The sequence below is a fragment of the Diabrotica virgifera genome, chromosome 10, assembly GCF_917563875.1.
Source record: "Diabrotica virgifera virgifera chromosome 10, PGI_DIABVI_V3a".
NCBI classification, from domain to species: domain Eukaryota; kingdom Metazoa; phylum Arthropoda; class Insecta; order Coleoptera; family Chrysomelidae; genus Diabrotica; species Diabrotica virgifera.
Genome location: NC_065452.1, coordinates 153,537,410 through 153,559,313, shown reverse-complemented (window position 1 = coordinate 153,559,313; position 21,904 = coordinate 153,537,410). Strand labels below are relative to the sequence as shown.

Genomic DNA, 21,904 nt, shown 5'->3' with positions numbered 1-21,904 from the left:
GTATGCTGCTTTCGCTTTTATTATTCGCTGTTTAATTTCTGTCGAGTGGTCCCATTGGCTATTTAAATTCATACCCAGATATGTATATTGCTCAACTCTTTCGATATTCTGTTGGTTGACTGTAAGTTCAGCGTTTAATATCGGTTATTTACTAATTGTCATAAATTTGGTCTTCTTTATGTTAAGAGCTAGTCCATATCTGTTGTTGACTTCTGTTATACGATTTGTTAATATCTGTAAAGCATTTAGATTATCGGCGAAAACTATGGTGTCATCTGCATATCTAATGTTATTCAACCATTCACCATTTATTAATACTCCCTTCGCACAACCGTCTAAAGCTTCCTTAAATATTCATTCAGAGTAAATATTGAATAGTAGTGGAGATAAAATACAGCCCTGTCGTACTCCTCGTTCTATTGAAATTTTATCAGTTAACTGGTCTTCTATTTTGATTTTTGCCGTTTGATTGTAATAAATGTTTCTGATAATTCTTAGATCTTTGTTGTCAATTCCAATGTCTTGCATTAGAGTTAATAATTTGTCATGTTTTACTCTGTCAAATGCTTTCTGGTAATCTATAAAGCATACGTATATATCACAATTTACATCCCTGCATCTCTGAAATAGCACTTGCACAGCAAAAAGGGCCTCCCGTGTTCCCAGAGCATCACGAAATCCGAATTGTGTTCTTGTTAGTTATGAATGACCTTTAGAAATGTTTTAAGTAAATGGCTCATAAGGCTTATAATTCTATAGTCTTCGCACTTTCTCGCATTGGGTTTTTTTGGAAGATTTATAAAAGTTGATTCTAGCCATTTTTGGGGAATTATGCCTGTGTCATGTATTTTGTTAAATATAATATATTTGTTAACCATTTTATGCCGTCGTAGTCCATAAGTTTTAAGAATTCGGAATGAAAATGATCAGGGCCTACTAACTGCTTTACCATCTTTGGTACTTTTGATGACATGCGTTACTTCTTCAACTGTAAGTGGAGGTCCATTTTCGCAATTGGTGTTTGTTTTGATGCCAGTGTTACTTCGTATATCTTGAAAAGTTTTTTCCACGTATTTAATCCAAATATCCCTTTTGTGTTCTATTTCAATACTGGGTTTCCCTGATTATCTGTCAGAAATCCAGTGTTCTTGTGTTTATATAAGCCTGCAGCTTCTTTGATCTTTTTATGGAGGTTAAACGAATCATGTTTTTGTTGTAATAACTCTATCTCTGTACATTTCGAGCTTAACCAATTTTCTTTTGATATTTTAATAGCCCTTTTAATTTCGTTATTTATTTTGTTGTAGTTATTCTTATTATCTTTAGCTTTTCTTCTGTTTTCCATCATACATAGAATCTCCTCTGTCATCCATTCTTTTTTCTTTGTTCTTTCAGGTCTTAAGTATTTGTATGACATTCTTTAGCTTACTTTGTGTATCTTTTCTAGTTCTAACTCTGTGTTATCTATTTCTGTATGAACCCACGTTTCTTCTTTTAGGGGTTTTTGTACCTCTTCTTTTGCTATTTTATTTTTCAGTTGATTAATATCGTATTTCCGAATTTTTGGTCTTTGAATTTTTGTTCTGTTCCTCTGTTTCTTACTCAGTTATTAATGTTATCCACCTTGAATCTCCGTCGTATATCTACTTCTAGCTCTGTTCCATAGAGTCTTACCATCGACTTTTCGAAGGGTTTTCATCTGCGGTGTTTCGAGCAATCTTTTGTCCTCTCTGTGTCAGGTCGTCTTTCTGTCATTATTGGTCTGATTTGTAAATTCTGTCTTTTATTTCTTTTCCAGTATTTTTATTTCTCCATATTTTTGGCAACCTGCGGCTCTGTGTGCTCTATTCACTTGATCTTTCACTTCTGTTTCGAGCTTTCCGTAGCTAGAAAGTGTGATGTCTAGATATTAAAACTCCATCAATTGTTCCATTATCTGAATTTCCAGCTATAATTTACATCTTATTTGATTTGCTGTTATGACCATGCATTTTGTCTTTTTGGAGAAATTAACAAAGTAAATTTTCTGGCGGTTATGTTAAATTGGTGCAGCATACGTTGTAAATCATCTTCACTGTGAGAGATTAGTAGATATTGCATCGTTTGCATAGCAGATTTTTTTAAGTTGCTTTTCTCCCATTTGGTATCCTTTTTATTATTTCATCCATGATCAGGTTGAACAATAAACGACTCATGGAATCCCCCTGTCTTATCCCATTGCCACCTTCAATTAGGCCATTTAGTTCATCTTCTACTTTTACTTTTATTTGTTTTAATGTTGTGTTCAATAAATTAATTCCTCTGTAATTCTCCGGGTCAGATTTATCTACCTTTTTGAAGAGAGGTATTAGGATGCTTGATCTCCATTCTTGTGTGCAATAAAGCTAAATAAATTATTTCGGATTAAAGTTCTGATTTGTAGTGTATTTAAAAAATCCGAATAGTATATCCAATCAATACTGATCTAATAATCCGATGATGTGTCGACACCTCGTAATTGTAATGGTTTATCGGACAGGGTAGTCCCATTTCCGCATATTGGCCAGTAATGTCGATGTCGAAATCACAGTTCGTTAAAATAGTTACCCTTTCAAACTGACATGAAATAACTAGACTAGGACTTTGGATTTATACATCGATGGATAATGATAATTTAAATATTCTAAAAGTATTTGGCGCAGTAGGAATAATTTCTCGTTATTATTTTTTGTATTCTACTTTTATTTATGCATATAACCTTGTTTTCTTTCAAGCCTACCACTTATTCGGTTAGAATATTATCATTGCATCTCTTTCTAGGTCAAATTCTGCTTTTTTCAATTGATGGATTGTCTTGGGCTATTGTATCTATTCGGTTTTTGCCACTCTATTAATCTATATGATCCATAACATAAATCTTTTGCCTCTCTATTAATTTATATGATGCATCACATCATATAAAAACCACTTCATTTCATAGAAGAAAAAAAGCGAATCTATGAAAATAGAATACTGGAAGAACTTGAGACATTAAAACAGGAAAATCAAACCAGAAAATTCTATAAAACTCTGAATAATGCAAGAAAGGAATTCAAACCAAGGCTAAGACTATGTAAGGATAAGAAGGGGCACATACTCAATACAAAAGAAGAAATATTGAAAAGGTGGGTGGAAGACTATAAAGAACTACTTACTATCGAAGTAGAAGATCCAAATCAACCACCCCCAGGAGCAATCAACAATACACCATTAGAGCCTTCATCAATTCAAGAAGTATGGGATGCAATAAAACATCTAAAAAATAATAAATCTCCAGGAAGTGATGGTATACCCACGGAACTTATTAAATATGGAGGTGTTACTCTGACTAATCAAATATATAAAATAATACTGAGAGGCTGGAATGAGGAACAAATCCCGGAAGAGTGGTGTATTGGAATCGTTTGCCCACTACACAAAAAGGGTGATCAATTGGAATGTAGAGACTATAGGGGAATAACCCTCCTTAATACAGCCTACAAAATATTTTCGAGTATCTTATATAGTCGCCTAAGTGCACATTAAGAGGAGCTTCTTGGAGAATATCAAAGTGGTTTTAGGCCTGGTCGATCAACAACAGACCAGATCTTTGTGCTAAGGCAAATACTAGAAAAAAACTAATGAATTCAATATCGACACACACCATCGTTTCGTAGATTTTAAATCGGCCTATGATAGTGTTCTAAGAAATAAATTATATGAAGCCATGGATGAATTCCACATCCCTGATAAACTAACAAGATTGGTTAAGGCTACAATGCGTAAAGTTGCTTCTATTATTTTAGCGCCTGAATATAGTTCTTCAAGCTCTTTGTTAGTTCTTATATTATATTGTCCTGTTGCTCCATCAAGCAGAGACCCAAAGATCTTCCTTAGGATTTTTCTTTCCCAAAAAGGTGGTCGCTATTCGTTTGTCTTTGTTATCGTCCACGTTTTGCTACCAAACATCACTATGGGTCGTATGACTGTATTATATAGTTGTATCTTTGTATACCTTGTTAGTTGTTTTGACTGTATAAGGTTTTGAAGTGCATAAAGATTTAAAGATGACTGTTGCCAGCTTGTATCTTATTGTTTATTTCTACTGACCCGTTATTGTCTTCAGCTACTGTTGTTCCAACCAAGATACTTTAATTCTCTGACGCACTCAAAAGTCATCGATTGTGGGTCATATACATATACACTGCGCGTCAGAGAAAACAGGTACCCCAAAAAATGGGTTATTTTTGATGTCTCGTATCGCCTAAGGCGGCGGTTACATTGTATGCAAGTTCGTAAGAAAAACCGATCGTACGAATTCGTAAGAAAACGTACGAAATCATCAGAACGAAACAAATGCGTATAATGTTATATGCACAGTTACATTACTTACAAATATTTCTTACGAATTCCTATGAACTCATCCGATTTTCTGATGCGACCAACAAATTTGTTTTTACTGCGACTATTCGTACGTGAAGTCGATTTTGTGGTGTTCGGCTGATTATGGTTAAAAAATGGATGTTGTAAAATTGCTAATACTAGTCCAAGAAAGGAAATCTTTATGGCAACAAAAAAGAAAACAATACAACAACCGAGATTTGAATAAAAAATAATCAACCCAAAATCTGGAGTTTTCTAATAGAAGGAACTTTAATAATAACGGTGTTTCAAAAAAGTAATACTGCGCAAAGTCATCCATTGTTAATACATAACTACAAACCACAATGTGAAAACTCTGATATATCTACTAGTCCAGGGCGGATCTGTTTTGAGATGGACGTTGAGAGGTGACTCAAATTTTTTTGCAGAAATTGCTTGAAAATAAATCAAATAATAATATTTGAGTTATCCTCCCTCTTAAAAAGGTGCGGAACATTGTTTAAATAATCAAAATGTCAAAATATTAAGGAAAAATTCGATTTTTTTTTCGTTTTTTAATTATAACTGTAAAAGTATTCATTTCCGAGAAAAGTTTTACAGACATAAAAGTTGCGTAATTAAATTTCCTACAATATAGAATTGGTAAAAAATTTTATAAATAGTCACCCTTGTTGAATAGCAATAATTGCGAAAAAACAATACAAAAACAAGTATTTGCATTTTACGTTATTCAAGCATTTAAACTATACTTAGGACCTTCATATTTCACCCAGAAAAACTTTATGATACAGTAAAACAATGCTGTAAATTTTATTAAGATCGGTTTAATAGATTTTGCAAAATAAATTTTGCAATCCAGCGTTCGCAAAAAAAATTCATTTTTTTCAAAATGTTACAGGACTGAAAATAAAGCAGATAGCAAGTTGAATTTTTTTTTGCTTATAGAAGTGTACTGTAGCTTTCATTTGCAATTTGCAAAATTAAAATCGATTAATTACCACGGCGTCAGGAATATTTTTAAATAAACATTAATTTTTGGTGCTACGCGCAGGACAGCGGTGTTCGATTCACACAAGTTGATTTCCACCAAAATTTCTTCTAATTTTTATCTAATATATTATTTTCTTACTCTTTATTTTGTTGTATTTTAATATTTTAATTCCACAAAAATCACACTAATTTTATTATTGCTTGTGAAATATTGTTTAAACAATTGCATATGTTTAAAAATAACAAACTTTTATTCTCTAAGTTAAAATATATAAACAATAAAGTTTTTGCTAATAAAAGTGTTATTTTAAAGGATAGAGTACTTATGTGTTTTTATTTTGCAATAAACAAATTTATTTATTTATACCGAAATGTAATACAAATTAAAATGTATCAATCATTATCAAATGTTACTGGAATGCCCAATAAGAGCAAACTATCCGCTGTCCTGCGCGTAGCACCAATAATGAATGTTTACTTAAAAAAATTCCTGACGCCGTGGGAGTTTGCAAAATTGCAAATGAAAGGTACAGTACACTTCTATAAGCAAAAAAAATTCAACTTGTTTTCTGCTTTATTTTCAATCCTGTAACATTTTGAAAAAATGAATTTTTTTTGCGAAAGCTGGATTGCAAAATTTATTTTGCAAAATGTATTAAACCGATCTTATTGACATTTACAGCGTTATTTTACTGTATCATACAGTTTTTCTGGGTGAAATATGAAGGTCCTAAGTGTAGCATAAATGGTTGAAAAACGTAAAATTCGAATACTTGTTTTTGTATGTTATTTTCGCAATTATTGCTATTTTGCAACAAGGGTGACTATTTTTTAAATTTTTAACCAATTCTATATTGTAGGAAATTTAATTACGCAACGTTTATGTCAGTACAAGTTTTCTCGGAAAAGAATACTTTATAAGTTATAATCAAAAAACGAAGAAAAAATCGAATTTTTCCTTCATTTTTTGACATTTTGATTATTTAAACAATGTTCCGGACCTTTTTGAGAGGGAGGATAACTCAAATATTATTTGATTTATTTTCAAGCAATTTTTGCAAAAAAATTTGAGTCACCTCTCAACGTCCAAATGTGCTAATATTTTTACAGATGAGCCCTGGTCTATACTGCGTTTTTTTGTCTGAGGTCACATCTAATGTAACCAATCTGTACGACTTAAATTAGTACGAATTCGTACGAATAAAGTTTCGTACGAACTCGCATCCAATGTAACCGCCGCCGCCTAAACCTGTTGTCGGATTTAAGTAATTATTTTAATATGTTTTAGTAGCCTTATTCTTTAACAATATCGCTGTCATAATATTGTTGCTAAACAGGTAAATTTTCATTGTATACCGGGTGTACGAATCAAACCGTGTTTTTTTTTTTTCTCAAAGTTCGCAACACCTTGTAGAGTATTTATTAAATATTAAATTAACGAATTATTTAAATAATTCGTTATTTATTCTTACAAAATTTGATAAAACCCACTTTTCTCCTTTTGAATTGATTACTTATGTCTTTTTAAAAATTTGGAATGACTAATTATGTTATAGAACTATTCAATACAAAAAATAAGCAAATATGGTGTGGATATAAACAAACTCTCTCCGTTTCACAAATGATTTGACTAACCTTTTTGTTTCTTCACTACTTCTTTTCCCGCATTGCGTCGTACTCGATTCTCCCACACGTACTCTTAGGATGTTGCGAAAGATCCCTCTCGTCCAAACTGCTTCACAAACAAACAAACAACGGGACTCGCTCGAATTCTCGACTCAGTTTTCTCTCTGCTCGATATCTTGTACAAATACACTCCTGGCCAAAAAAAATGGGACACCTTAAAAATGGGTCATTTTTGATTTCTCGAATCTCCTAAACCTGTTGTCCGATGATTTTAGTAATTTTTTTAATATGTTATAGCCTTATTCTCTGAGAATATCGATGTAGTAATAGTGTTGCTGAACAGGTAAATGTCATTGTATACCGCGTGTAACAATAATACTGTGTTTTTTCCCGAAAGTTCGTAACACCCTGTGGAATATTCGCTGTAATAATATTGTTGTTAAACAGGTAAATTTTCATTGTATACCGGGTGTACGAATCAAACTGTGTTTTTTCTCAAAGTTCGCAACACCCTGTCGAATATTATAGCATTTATAAAATACTGAAATTAAAATCCAACTATAGCCTCAGGTTTTCTTAACATTTTGTTTTTGATTCATTCGCTTATGTTAGATAATACAAAAGTTAGGTACTTTAACAACTAGGCATGTTATTCATCAGTACAGGGTGTTCCTAAATAAGTGCGAGAAACTTTAAGGGGTAATTCTGCATTAAAAAATAATTACAGTTTGCTTTATAATCGTATGCCCGCAAATGCTTCTTTTCCGAGATACGGGATGTTGAATTCTTTCTTACAAACTGACGATTTATTTATTGCTTTAAAACCGGTTGAGATATGCAAATGAAATTTGGTGGGTTTTAAGACGTAGTTATTGCACACTTTTGACTTACAATTAAGAATTTTATATTCACCATTGGCGTACATACGGATAATATGATCGGTCATATCACCCGTATGCACGCCAATCGTGAATATAAAATTGTTAATTGTATGTCAAAAAATGTGCAATAACTAGATACGTCTTAAAACCCATCAAATCCCTTTTGCATATCTCAACGTGTTTTAGGGCAATAAATAAATCGTCAGTTTGTAAGAAACAATTCAACATCCCGTATCTCGGAAACAAAGCATTTTAGTCCAGGGTAATAAGGTTTTTCCCATGACACTCGAGCAGCCAGGGTACTGAAGCGTTTTTTTCGACAGGTAATAACTATAAGAGCAAATTGTAACTATTTCCTGCGTAGGATCTGGCGGCCATTTTTATTTATAAACAATTAAGTGTCAAAAAATGGCATTTTTCCCTTTTTTGTCAAATCAATGGCAGACAGTGAAACGGTTTTTTTAGTACAAATATCTTTGAGATTATGGAAAAAACTTTAAAATGACGTAATACAAAGTTTGATATACTCATTTATTGTTAATATAATTGCGAAAAAAGTCGGAATTGCAAAAAAAAATAATTTCGCAATATCTATTGTAAAAATTAGTGTACAGCTTTGAAGTTTTTGTCATATAAGGGTTCTTTGGTGCTTAATATGTGATAAAAATTTCAAAGCGATTCATTTAATTGTTTAAATTTTATTTAAATTTTTTATCCCAGAGAGCATTTTTTGCAATAACATAAGTCAGAAAAACATTACGTTAGAACCATTCCACAGGTGTCAAATGAAAGAGCATGAGCTATGTTTTCAACTTGGTTTTAAAAAAGCGAATGAAAAATGCATTTATTAGTAATAAATAATTATGCAAAAGTATCGTAAATCTTTCCTTATAAACTTTTTATTTTGTTATATAAGAAATTATATATATTTATTACAATTTTTTATCAATTATGATATAAATAACATTACTTGGTAGTTGTGCACTTAAAACAGGGTAAAAAAGTTAATTTTTTTGGAAAAAGTTATCCAAAAACTTTATAAGGAAAGATTTACGATACTTTTGCATAATTATTTATTACTAATAAATGCATTTTTATTCGCTTTTTTTAAACCAAGTTGAAAATATAGCTCATGCTCTTTCATTTGACACCTGTGGAATGGTTCTAACTTCATGTTTTTCTGACTTATGTTATTGCAAATAAAATGCTCTCTGGGATAAACAATTTGAATCAAATTTAAACAATTGAATGAATCGCTTTGAAATTTTTATCACATATTAAGCACCAAAGAGTCCTCATTTGACAAAAATTTCAAACCTGTACACTAATTTTTGCAACAGTTATTGCGAAAATATTTTTTTTGCAACTCCGACCTTTTTTCGCAATTATATTAACAATAAATGAGTATAACAAACTTTGTAAATATGTCATTTTAAAGCTTCTTACATAATCTCAAAGATATTTGTACTAAAAAAATCATAAGTTGCACTGTTTTCCATTCATTTGAAAAAAAAGGGGGAAAAATGTCATTTTTTGACAGTTAATTGTTTATAAATAAAAATGGCCGCCAGATCCTACGCAGGAAATAGCTACAATTTGTTCCTATAGGTATTACTTCTCGAAGAAACGCTTCAGTACCCTGGCTGCTGAAGTGTCACGAACGGGGTATATTTTTGTCTTATTACCCTGGCCTATTTGGGGATGTGTTTATAAAGGAAACGGTCATTATTTTTCATGCAGAATTACCCCTTAAAGTTGCCGCACTTACTTAGAAACACTCTGTACTGATGAAGAACATGGCTAGTTGTTAAAGTACCTAACTTTTGTATTATCCAATATAAGCGAATGCATCAAAAAACAGAATGTTAAGAAAACCTGAGGCTGTAGTTGGGTTTTAATTTCAGTATTTTATAAATGCTATAATATTCGACAGGGTGTTGCGAACTTTGAGAAAAAACACAGTTTGATTCGTACACCCGGTATACAATGAAAATTTACCTGTTTAACAACAATATTATTACAGCGATATTGTTAAAGAATAAGGCTATAACACATTAAAAAAATTACTTAAATCCGACAACAGGTTTAGGAGATATGAGACATCAAAAATGAGCCATTGTTCCTTCTTGGTGGAATATTGTAGTAGGCTTTTCAATTCTTACACTTCTGATTATGTGTTCCACAGCTGAGTTGTGGTGAAAGTACATCTCCATGTTTTAGTCCAGTGTTAATTTCAAATATCTCCAAGTATTGTCGTCCAACTCTCATCTTACATCGTAACCCTTCCATACAGATCCGTTACAAATTGACTTGTTATTTTGGAAAGACAAGTTCTTGCATCGCTGTCCATAGCCTAACCCTGCATATTCTATAAAATGCTTGTTAAAATGCTCTGATGAAGTTCACATTCAAACTCCAAGCATTTTTCCATTATTTGTTGCATTGTGAATATCTGGTCAACAGTAGAGGGGATCCGTCTAAATCCGCATTGGTAATCCCCAACCACTTTTTCTGTGTATGTTTTGATATTGTTAAAGCCCCGTCTAAATCCGCATTGATAATCCCCAACCACTTTTTCTGTGTATGTTTTGGTTGTTTTTAGCAAGATGTTGGCAAGGACTTTGTAGGTGGTGTTTAGTAGCATTATTCCTTGGTAATTAATACATTGCTTTCTGTTTACTTTTTTGTGGGTTGGTACTGTACAATAACCCCTTATTTGCATTCATTTCGCATTGTTTTTTCTCGCCAATGAGCTTCTACTCGTAGGTAGAGGTAAAACAACAAATAACTAAAGCGAACAGATCAAAAGCGAACAGACGAAAATCTGGATGTCTGGGAGGCATTATATGGAGAAATCAGTTCTTATTAAGGGACGGTGATCTGAAATTATTTCTTCCTAATATGATGTAACTAGACATGATCAAAAGCGGATGCGGCAACTATCATAACTGTCATTTGCATTGCCATTGATAATATCTTTCACAGTTCAAGATGAAACGTCAGGATGAAATTATTCCAGATAACACAAAAACTATGTACCAATTTTAAAAATTTGTTTAAATGTTTAAATAAATATGTGAAGCAGTAGTCGGTACTAATTTTTATCTTTTACAGCCAAGGTGCAATGAATGTGGTAAAGATTTTAAGAGTATTAAGAGTTCTTCGTCCGTTAAGAGCAATTAACAGAGCTAAAGGATTAAAGGTATGTATGGAAGCAAATTACACTATCGTTAAGCATTATTTATGAGAGTAAGCTATAGAGAAGGGAGAGGGAGCACACGACACATGTGCACAACGTGCATTGGGGGTAGCGTCGGCTAAAGTTCAGCTACGGATTAAGTAAATTGAAATGTAGTTGTTACCTACTTAAACCTATTTATCTGTATAGGTCAAAATGGCAACAGGTGTATCTTCTTAAAAAACAAACTAGATAGTGTGTAAAATTTCAGCTAAGGACTTTCAGCATGCCATATTCTATCTTCAGAGCTTCCTATAAAGCACATATTTTAAGAACATTTGTTTTCTATAATTACAATGATTAAAAACTTACGTCTTATAAGAGAATATAAATACATATAAATCATAGAAGAGTAATTGTCAATACAAAACATACTCAAAAACATTAGAAGGACACAGTCTCGTGTTATAAGGGTGAAAACCATTTTAAAGTTGTAAAATTCACGTTTAAAAGGTGCTTGGTATACCTACGGCGGCCTCGTTGAAACGAGGTAAAACTTATGCTTTGCTCACTAACATTTATGAAGTAGTACCCAAGAGAGTGAAACGTACATATGAGCAGGCGCGGATACAGGGGGGTCAAGGTGTCCATGGACCCCCCTATTGTATTTAGTCTATAAGTATTTTTTTATTATTGATTATTTTTTTCTGTTAACTCTGAACTTTAAGCCATCAGTATAACACTAAATTACACGACAACCGCTTCCAAAGAATTGAAAGAAGCCATAAATCTAATAAAACACCCTTCTCTGAAAAATAATCTGCTGGCGCATTTGTTTGGGTACCGGTGGAACCATAAACAAAAATGATATTTTAAAATGCAAATACATTACACTGGGTATAAACCTTATCTCATGAAAAGTCACGTATCAAATTTGCGATACAATAAAGATATAAAAATTTGTATTTTACTAGATAATCCAGGCGTACCTACCCATTGATGGTAGAAAGTTAATCTTTATGGTAAAGAACGACCAATGAGATTAATAGTCGTGAATTGTCTATCAATCCTTCTGATACCGTAGGTATCTGGGATTATATACTTAGTGTATTTTATCCTTAGAGTAGGCTAAATCTGGAAAATATAATTATTTGGGGTAAGTCTGCCCCCCTATTATGAATTTCTAGATCTGCGCCTGCATATGAGGATGATGATCGCCTATGAAAAGGAATGAAATATAAGCTGTCTTTAATTTTGCTTAGTTTACTCATATTGTGAGTACACGGAATCAACTTTCGGTAGAATTTTTACCTAGACGAATTGACAAGAGGTGACTGTATATTTTAGATTCCCTTTGGTCTGCTTTATTCAGCGTCCGTTTGTTTTGTAAATTGTAGAACGCACGGATCGAGGGTTGTAACCAGAAGGTTGGTTCCACTGTAGAAGTCTTTAGATTTTCGGATATGGAACCTCTTATTGTGTTCTCTTGAAAGTATCGTTCTTTAATATGAAGCTCTGAATATGGTATGTGACAAGTTGAAAGCAATATTTTGATAAATAATTTTACATACTATCAAATTTTTTGAGAACACACGCCTGTTGCCAGTCTGAGCTATATTTTAGAAGTGTATACAAGTCATACAGTCCTTTTCCAATTTATTTATCTTTAGCATGTAGTCCAGTGCGTGATAGTTGCGGTTAAGACCATCGGCAACATTGTACTGGTCACGTGCCTTCTACAGTTCATGTTCGCGGTAATAGGAGTGCAATTATTTAAGGTAGGAACCACAAACAGCAGACTGCTGTTCCGTTGTTGCGTTGTTGAAGCAAATGCACATATGGGTATGGGTTCCCTGTTACCAGCCCTTCGCCATCAGAGATTAACCCCGTTGTTGTGGTGGGTGGGGCCCAGTAACCCGCATGTTTTCGCTCAGCTGTCTTTGCGTGTTGTGTGCAGCTGTGCAGCTGTACGTCCAACGGCCAGATATAGCTCCAGTTTCTGCCCTCCAGTGTTGCTGCACTTGTAGTCATATCTAGGGTGGGCATAAGGCTGCCCTTAAGTCGCTCCTCATGTCAAAATAACAAGAAATTATGCCTGATTATTCCGATACTCTCTGCCCATACCCTGATACAGTCTTCAAGACGACTTTTTTCTAATTTCATCCAGCTTTTTAAATACTGTAAATATTGTTCAAGATCGACCAAAAATAGTAATTAATTAAAGCAAGCCACTGGTTATAATTGCGTTTTTACAGCAAGTAAGGCAATGTATTACTATTAATATAACTGAAACCAAAATATGTCACGTGTCATTATAAGTAAGGATAAAAGGAAGGAAGATGGTTATAACCAAGGAAGTAATAGGGATGAATAGGCCTGATGTCAATAAAAAAACTAAATATAAAATTAAACTTTGAATAGTAATGTATTTTCTTCTTCGCAAAATTGCCTTATTTTACTCCATCACAGTGGTTCAAATTTTGCATACAAATATATAATATAAATTATGATCCAATATATTTCAGTTATTATAAAAAAGGGCTCATATACAGGATGTTTCATTAAGAATTGTCCAAATAGTAACTGGAGAAACCTTAGCAGAAAATACGAGAATTTAACCTAAAACAATTAAATAAAATATTCTTCCTTACCGAGATACAGAGTGTTTTATTACAAATGTTCTAAAATGATTTTAGCCCATGGTTAAAGCACATTTTATTATTTTTTGTTCAAACTTGACACAAAGTTTACACATGTTAGGATACTTTAACTAGTGGTAAAAGATAGTGTTCCACTGTTATCAGAGGCGTGCTGTAGATATATACTTCATTTTCGCCCCTTTTTCCATCTCACAATCTACGCCACTGTCTTAATAATCATTTCAGCATGTTTTTTTGATTCCTTGTTACTTTTTGCATAAATATCATCCTTTTGTCTCATTGCGATAAAGTAAGTATGTAGTTTTCAAGTTATTTGCGTTTAAAGATAATGGATTCTATAAGACTATGTATTTTAAACTGCATTCAATAAGATTATTATGTGTTTAAAATACATAATCTTATTGAATCCATTACATTAAAACGCAAATAACTTGAAAACTATTTACTCTATCGCATTAAGACAAAAAGATGATATTTACGTAAAAAGTAACGAAGAATCAAAAGAACATGCTGAAATGATTATTACGACAATGGCGTAGATTGTAAGGGGGAAAAGGGGCGAAAAGGAAGTATATATCCCTACAGCACGCCTCTGGTAACAGCGGAAAAATATTTTTTACCACTAGTTAAAGTATCCTAACATGTGTCAACTTTGTGTCAAGTTTGAACAAAAAATAATAAAATGTGCTTTAACCATGGGCTAAAATCATTTTAGAACATTTGTAATAAAACATTCTGTATCTCGGTAAGGAAGAATATTTTATTTAAGTGTTTTAGGTTAAATCTTCGTATTTTGTGTTAAGGTTTCTCCAGTTACGATATGGCCAATTCTTAATGAAACAACCTGTATAGAATAGGTGGGCCTGGCTAAATTGCAAAAATTTTGTTGGACTTGCTGGAAAAGTATTAAAAAGAGATCAAATTGTAATTTTTACCATTGCGGCTCTCATTAAACCTAGAAGAAATTAATTCAAATTTTCGCCAAAAAGAAAGTGTATAAACTAATACTAGCCCCCTATCTCTGAGAGCAATAAAAAGATCAATGGAATTTGAATTTTGAGACTGGTCAATGGAAGTGTTAAATTTTACTGATTTCATGAGAATCATAAAAAATGGCAAAAATCGTGCACCGTTTATTTATTTAACAGCTTTATAGAAATTGACTTATTTTACGAAAGAAAGCAAGCAAAAATTTGCTTAAGAAAGTTGCACTCTTCACTTTTAAAATGCATTTTGATTTGTAATTGACATTCAAAATCAGAATTTTATTTTTGATATCAAAATTCTAAATAAATATTTGGTCTATCAGAATGATAATTGGCTTTTTGAGATGAAATTGGAAATAAAAAGCTTTCTTTGATTTGTTTTGATGGTTTTCTTTTGCTATAGAAATAGAACCTGTACTTTCCATAAAAGGCGTTTCAATTCAGTCAAATGGTATTCCTTTATACTGTTCTAAAATCAACATTGACTTTTCCATAGATATATGTACGAAGATAATAGCGCGAAATATTAAATACACGGCTTTTGGTTTACCAACAACCAATTGATAGATTAAATACCTCTACATATCTTGGTACCAACATATACAGAAAATGAGACCACTCTACTAAAATAAAGCAACGTATAGGTAAAGCGAGGTAAGCATTCGTGAAGATGAAGTTCTTTTAGTCACCATCTACCACTTGGTACCAAAATCTCTATCATCAGATGCTCTGTATTTTCTACGTTATTATATGGAGTAGAAGATAGGATGCTTTCTGAAGCTCCTTTAAAAAATTTGAGAAAGTCCTACGTAAAATGGGAAAGGAGTGTAAGACTATTATTTCAAACAAAGAGAGCCAATTAGAATATTTTGGCGATGCTGTGAGAAATGACCAAAGATATAGCTTGTTGCAACTCATTTTTCAATGGAAGGTATTTAGAAAGGGAGGACCAGGGAGAAGAAGAATACCGTGACTTAAAAACCTGAGGTAGTGGTTAAATACGTTCACAATCAGAGTATTCCGAATAGCTGCAAACAAAGCTAGGGTAGCCATGCTGATCGTCAATATCTGGAACAGATAAGCATATACCGTATATACCGTAATATGAAAAAGTAATTTGGGCTTATTTAATTTTGAATTATTCTTTTTGAATTCAGGCTCTTTTTCTCTAAATTCATGTTATTGACATAGAGGACATAGAGGAACATTCATTGAAGGTCGAGACTAACCACGATAAAAGGGAAAGAACTACTAGCAGTAGTTGAAAAAGCAGATGTATGACGTTAAACTACTTATTCGCCGACTGATCCAAATAAGCTTCCATATCTTATTGATTTTTATACATATAAACATAATATCTACAAATTATCTCCAAATAGATCAGGGAACTATGATCACTCACCCATCAGATATACAGAGAAACGATCACCCAAGGCAATTTGAGCTGAATAACATTAACATTTTTAAGTTTTGTTTATTCTATTCCAAGAGACACTTGAAGTGTTTTTGTTCTAAGATTTTGAGATGTTTATAAAAAAATTTAATTCGAATTTCTAAAACGCAAAACGTTGATTACTTATAGGAACTATACAGATCTTTATGATATACAGTCTCGCATAAAAGATATTCCGTTCTGAACCAAATCGTTTAAAAATTTTTTTAGAGCAAACTGTATTGCCTAGCATAAAATCTATTGAACCATTTGACTGAAACATGTAATTTCTTGTTATTTAGACATAAAAAACAGTCAGCAGCAACCAGCGCAACGCCTGGAAGCGCTATTCGCTTTTCCTTTTCCTTACCTACTTTACTGACTGTTCCATTTTTTTTTATTCTTTCATGCCGATTCTTCCTATGGCTAGTATGTAGTGAAATGCGTGATAGTAGCCATTAAGACGATCGGTAATATCATGCTGGTCACCTACCTTCTGCAGTTCATGTTCGCGGTCATAGGAGTGCAACTGTTTAAGGTAATTTCCGTTCCGAACTTTTTTATAGTAATTTAATCATTATTAAAGTAGAATGTACAATGTGATGGCAGCGAATGGACCGAGGAAATAGTTCGATCAATAACGTTCAGCTAAACTTTTAGTACTATATAGTAATAGCTTCTATCTAAATCAACTTTACATTCGTCCGTTGTTATTAAGCGAGGAAATGAAGCACTAAGCGCAAAAACAGATGAACCACTCTGCAGGGCTATTCTGTGAATCCACAAAATGGCTTAAACAGGCGATTTTGTAGACAAGACAGACAGCGACAGTGCCCAGCCACTGTCACCAGCCACTGTCGCCGATCCCCGCCACTGTGGCGTCCATTACAAAATCATTAAGGCTACAAAATCGCCTGTTTAAGCCACTTTGTGGATCCACAGAGTTGCGCTGCAGAGTAATTCGTCAGTTTTTGCTCTAAACCTATAAACTTTTCGCAGTAAGATGAATCCCTATGCAACTTTTTGTATTCGACTGGGGAAAGATTCAGGAAAGTTTGTGAACAGAATTCATGGTGGTAAATCGAAAATTGCATGTTGTGCAAAAGGAAAAAAGCATCTCCAAAATGCATAGAAAGTGAAAGACATTAATCACAATCACAATTTTTAGCAGAATGTTATAATGTCTTAGGTGTCTACAAACCCATAACATTTCAAGTTCAAAAACAAACAGTAAACAAAACGCTGTTGAAGTAGAATATTTATTTTGGGCATTTGTGTTTGGAGGAGGAGCGTTTTTACAAAAATGAGTAATATTATGTCATAACAAGCAGCCCAATTTGTAGGTTTAATTGGAGATGGACGATTGCAGCAATATGTTGCTGATGTTATAGGAATCCACCAATCTAGCGTTTCAAGAGCTTTAAGAAGGTTTAGAGAAAGTGGAGGATACACAAGAAAACTAGTTCCAGGACGTCCCAGGTGCACGAACCCCGCAGATTAACGTTATTTACATCTGTAGACTTTGCGTACACATCATGTTACAGCTAGACAACTGCAAAATAATCTTTCCACAGCCCGTAGTGTTCGAATAAGTGCCAATTCGGTTAGAAATAGATTAAGGGAATTTGAGATCAGAGCCAGAATGTCTGCTACTGCTCCAATGTTAATGAGGGCACATCGTATGGCACGTTTAAGTTTTGCATCAGGGCATCGCGATTGGGATATTAACGACTGGGATATTATTTTTATGGATAAGCTAAGATTTGCACTTTGTGGATCCGACAGTGCAAAGCGTCTGTCGGATCCATAAAGTGCAGTTCATAGTCCAGTCGTTAATAATATCCCAATCTAAATGTTCTGGTGCAAAACTTAAACGTGCTATACGATGTGCACTCGTTAACAGTGGAGCAGTAGCAGGCATTCTGGCTCTGATTCCAAATTCCCTTAATATGTTCTAACCGAATTGGCACTTTACGAACCGATCATTACGGGCCACCGGCTGTGGAAAGATTATTCCACAGTTATCTAGCTATATGTTGTGTACGCAAAGTCTACAGACGTAAATAACGTTCATCTACGGAGTTCGTGCACCTGGAACTAGTCTTCTTGTGTATCCTCCACTTTCTCTATACCTTCTTAAAGCTCTTGAAACGCCGGATTGGTGGATTTCCTTAACATCAGCAAGATATTGCTGCGATCGTCCATCTCCAATTAAAGTTACAATTCCAGCTGCTTGTTCTGACGTTATATTACTCATTTTTTTAAGAACGCACCTCATCATTGAAGACACAAGCAGATATATTGCAGAGATCAAATTCTCGGACACAAATTATATCCAAAATAAATATATTGTTTTAACAACGTTTTTTTCTTCTCTAAAAACACGCTTCAAATTGAAATGTTATGGGTTTGTAGACAACTAAAGACGATAGACGAGTATTAATTTTATTATTAATAGTAGTATTAATATTTTTAAAAAATATTTTTGTTTCAAAAATAATGCGATACTTTTTGTGATTAGTGTATTTGGAACTTGGAAAATATCGACAGAAATGAGTTCAATTTGGTACTTGGGGCGTATTCGAGGTCGCTGAACACGAATATGATAACGACGATGGTCCTCCAGCTACCTGGTGCGCAGGGTGAAGATCATCTACTGGAGTTTGATGTTATTTTCATTCAAATCAGTCTAAAGTCATTACTCGGAAGTTTTCGAGGTCGCTAAACACGAATATGATAACGAAGATTGTCCTCGAGCTACCTGATGTCCAGGATGGTCCTTCCTCCTAGGCAAGGATTTTTATGTTATTTTTATTCGAAATCATTCAAAAGTTATTACTCATGGGTTTTTGGGGGTGCTGAAAACTTTGCGGATGCTGAATAATGACTTTCGACGAATTTCGAATAAAAGTAAAATAAAAATCTCGGAGACCAGATCCACTCTTGGCACCAGGTAAATCAAGAACCGTCATTTACCGACCTCGAAATTTGCCAAGTAACAAAATTGAACTCATTTCTGTCGATATTTTCCGAGTAGCAAATTTTTCATTTTTTGTGTACCTGGTGTCCCATTAAGAATGGCTCTCGGCCATATCTCAGGAACCGTGTATAGTACAGCTTTGAGAAAAACATATTTATAACAAAAGTTGCCTCGGGAAAAGCCTGGAAATTATTTTCATAATAATGTAGATCTACCGCTGAAGGGCTTAATTGAATATCAAAAATAAAAAATTCTAAATTTTACAAAATTTGCTTAATGAAAGGTAAATAACTATAAATAAAATCATCGTATTCTTCATAAAATTCTGCGCATATTTGATTTCACAAGTTTAAAGTCTTCCTTTGCAAATAAGAGGTGGGAGTGAGTGGGAACTTTGTTATCAAAAAATTGCTCCGGTTCTGCTAAATCGAATGTTGCAAACTTGGTCTTGTTGAAAACAGCTCTTTTTTTGTCAATGTAAGAGTTATAATTCCGAATCAGCCTAATAAGTAATATGCCAGCTAGGAGGGGTTACTTAATTTTTTCCAAAAATCTAGTTTTCTTTGGAAAATATTAAATACAAATATGCATTTTTTATCATGTATTACAAAATTAGACCAAATTCGCAGAACAGAATAGCGAAAACCGCATGTCGATACCTTTTTTCTTTCTCGAGATATCTTAAGAAAAATGTAAATTTTAAACATACTTAACTGTTACTGTCACCGGTAATCAAAGTTAAAGAAAAGTAGTGTGCTATGGAAAAAACAAAGGAACATTTTCCAGATGTCAACGTATTTAATTAATTAAAACAACAATAAGACAAACACCTCTATAAAATATAACAAAGAAATAAAAACAACTACTTAGTGACGACCTAAGTGCTTAAATTGTTGCCCATCATTTTCGATTCAAGCATTTACTCTTTCAAAAGTATATAGATTGAACAGCGGTTTCAAAAAATCTCTAAGTCAGAATAGACTTTTATTTATAAGGACAGATTAAAGACCTTTTGTTATTGAAGCTAGGCCCACTACTAGGAGAAAACATGATCCAGAGAATACGAAACGTCATTCAAAGCAATTCGAGAGCAGAAATTGAAACTGCTGTTCAATCTTATATTGAAAGAGTAAATGCTTGCATCGAAAATGATGGGCAACAATTTGAACATTTAGGTCGTCACTAAGTAGTTGTTTTTATTTCTTTGTTATATTTTATAGTGTTGTTTGTCTTATTGTTGTTTTAATTAATTATATACGTTGACATCTGGAAAATGTTTTTTGTTTTTTCCACAACACACTACTTTTCCTTAACTTCGTGTTCCGGTGATAGTAACAGTTATGTTTAAAATTTACACGTTTCTTAAGATATCTCGAGATAGAAAAAAGGTATCGACATGAGGTTTTCGCTATTCTGTTGCTAATTTGGTCCAATTTTGTAGTACAGGATTGAAAATGCATACTTGTATTTAATGTTTTCCAAAGAAAACTAGATTTCTGAAAAAAATTAAATAACGCCTCCTAGCTGGCATATTACTTATTAGGCTGTTTCTAAATTATAACGCTTTCATTGACGAGAAAGAGCTGTTTTCAACAAGACTAAGTTTGCAAAATTCAATTTAGCAGAACCAGACTAACAGCCATTTGTTCATAACAAGGTTCCCACTCACACCCACCTCTTAATTGTCAAGGTAGACTTAAACATGTGAAATCAAATACGCGCAGAATTTTATGAAGCATATGATGATCGGATTTTCAGTGCCCTTTCATTAGGCAAATTTTCTAAAATTTTGATTTTAAAAGTTTTGATATTCAATTACGCCCTCTAGCGGTGGGCCTACAATTATAAAAGGGAAATCATTTCCAGGCTTTTTCCGAGGCATCTTTTGTTATAATCCTTTTTCTCAAAGCTGTACTATAAACTGTTCCTGAGATATGGCGGAGAGCCATTCTTATTGGGACACCCGGTACTTTGGAGATGTTTTTTCCTTCTGCGCAAAATGAAGTTTTTATTTTACCACCATGAATTTTGCTCACAAGTATAAAATAATTTGTGCATCAAATAAATAACTAAGAGCAAGGTACCTTGAGTACGATTCTCTTCGTATAACTAGCATTTAAAAAATAAGTGCCTGGACATCCCAAAGCGGTACCGCTTCAGATGCTCGAAGATCGTCATGTGTTTTGCCGCCGATAGAATTAGTTTCATAAAATAAAATACATTTTTAAGTTCCTGATGAAGTTGAAAGAATAAACATTCAACGAAATATCGAATTTCCGAAAAAAATGTAGTTTAAAACAATCCATAACATGTACTATAATAAATATTTAATTTACGCATCGGTAAATAGTTTACTATATTATTTTTCAACGTATTTTTGAACGTTATAGATCAAGAATAGATATGACAACAAGCTCACTATTTCATACGATTTAATACAATACTTTTTTGCTCTGTGTGTCAAATACATGTTTTGTATATCAATTTTGCTATACAAGGAGACAGTAGAAGTAGAGTACTTCAAGTATCTATAATCAACCATGAATGGACAAGGGATTATACAACCAGGAATAAATATCGGAATAATTAGTGCACCTAAACTAAGCCACGCTTATTTAAATATAAGAGTTTTATTAGAGAAAGGAAGTAAAACTGTATACCATACGGTAGTGAAACTTTTACAGTGAAGAACAAAATTCGAAGTAAAATTCAAGCATGCGAAATGCGATATTTGCGAGCGGTAACCGGTAACCAGTGTGACCAGACGTGATTATACAAGAAACGAAGCAAT

The 21,904-nt window shown here is 33.3% G+C and overlaps 1 protein-coding gene across 13 annotated transcripts in view; it reads left to right on the top strand.

Moving 5' to 3' along the window:
• LOC114325428 (muscle calcium channel subunit alpha-1) overlaps positions 1 to 21,904 on the top strand; it is a 759,065-nt gene that overhangs the window by 572,169 nt on the left and 164,992 nt on the right. For 10 of the 13 annotated variants that reach the window (XM_050663510.1, XM_050663507.1, XM_050663504.1 and 7 more), the window contains exons 19-20: positions 10,992 to 11,079; positions 12,726 to 12,833. In XM_050663510.1, coding sequence (XP_050519467.1) covers positions 10,992 to 11,079; positions 12,726 to 12,833 — 196 coding nt within the window. Of the gene's footprint in view, positions 1 to 10,991; positions 11,080 to 12,725; positions 12,834 to 16,563; positions 16,672 to 21,904 lie in introns of all 13 variants that reach the window. The other 3 variants (XM_050663508.1, XM_050663506.1, XM_050663509.1) reach the window with 2 other exon arrangements.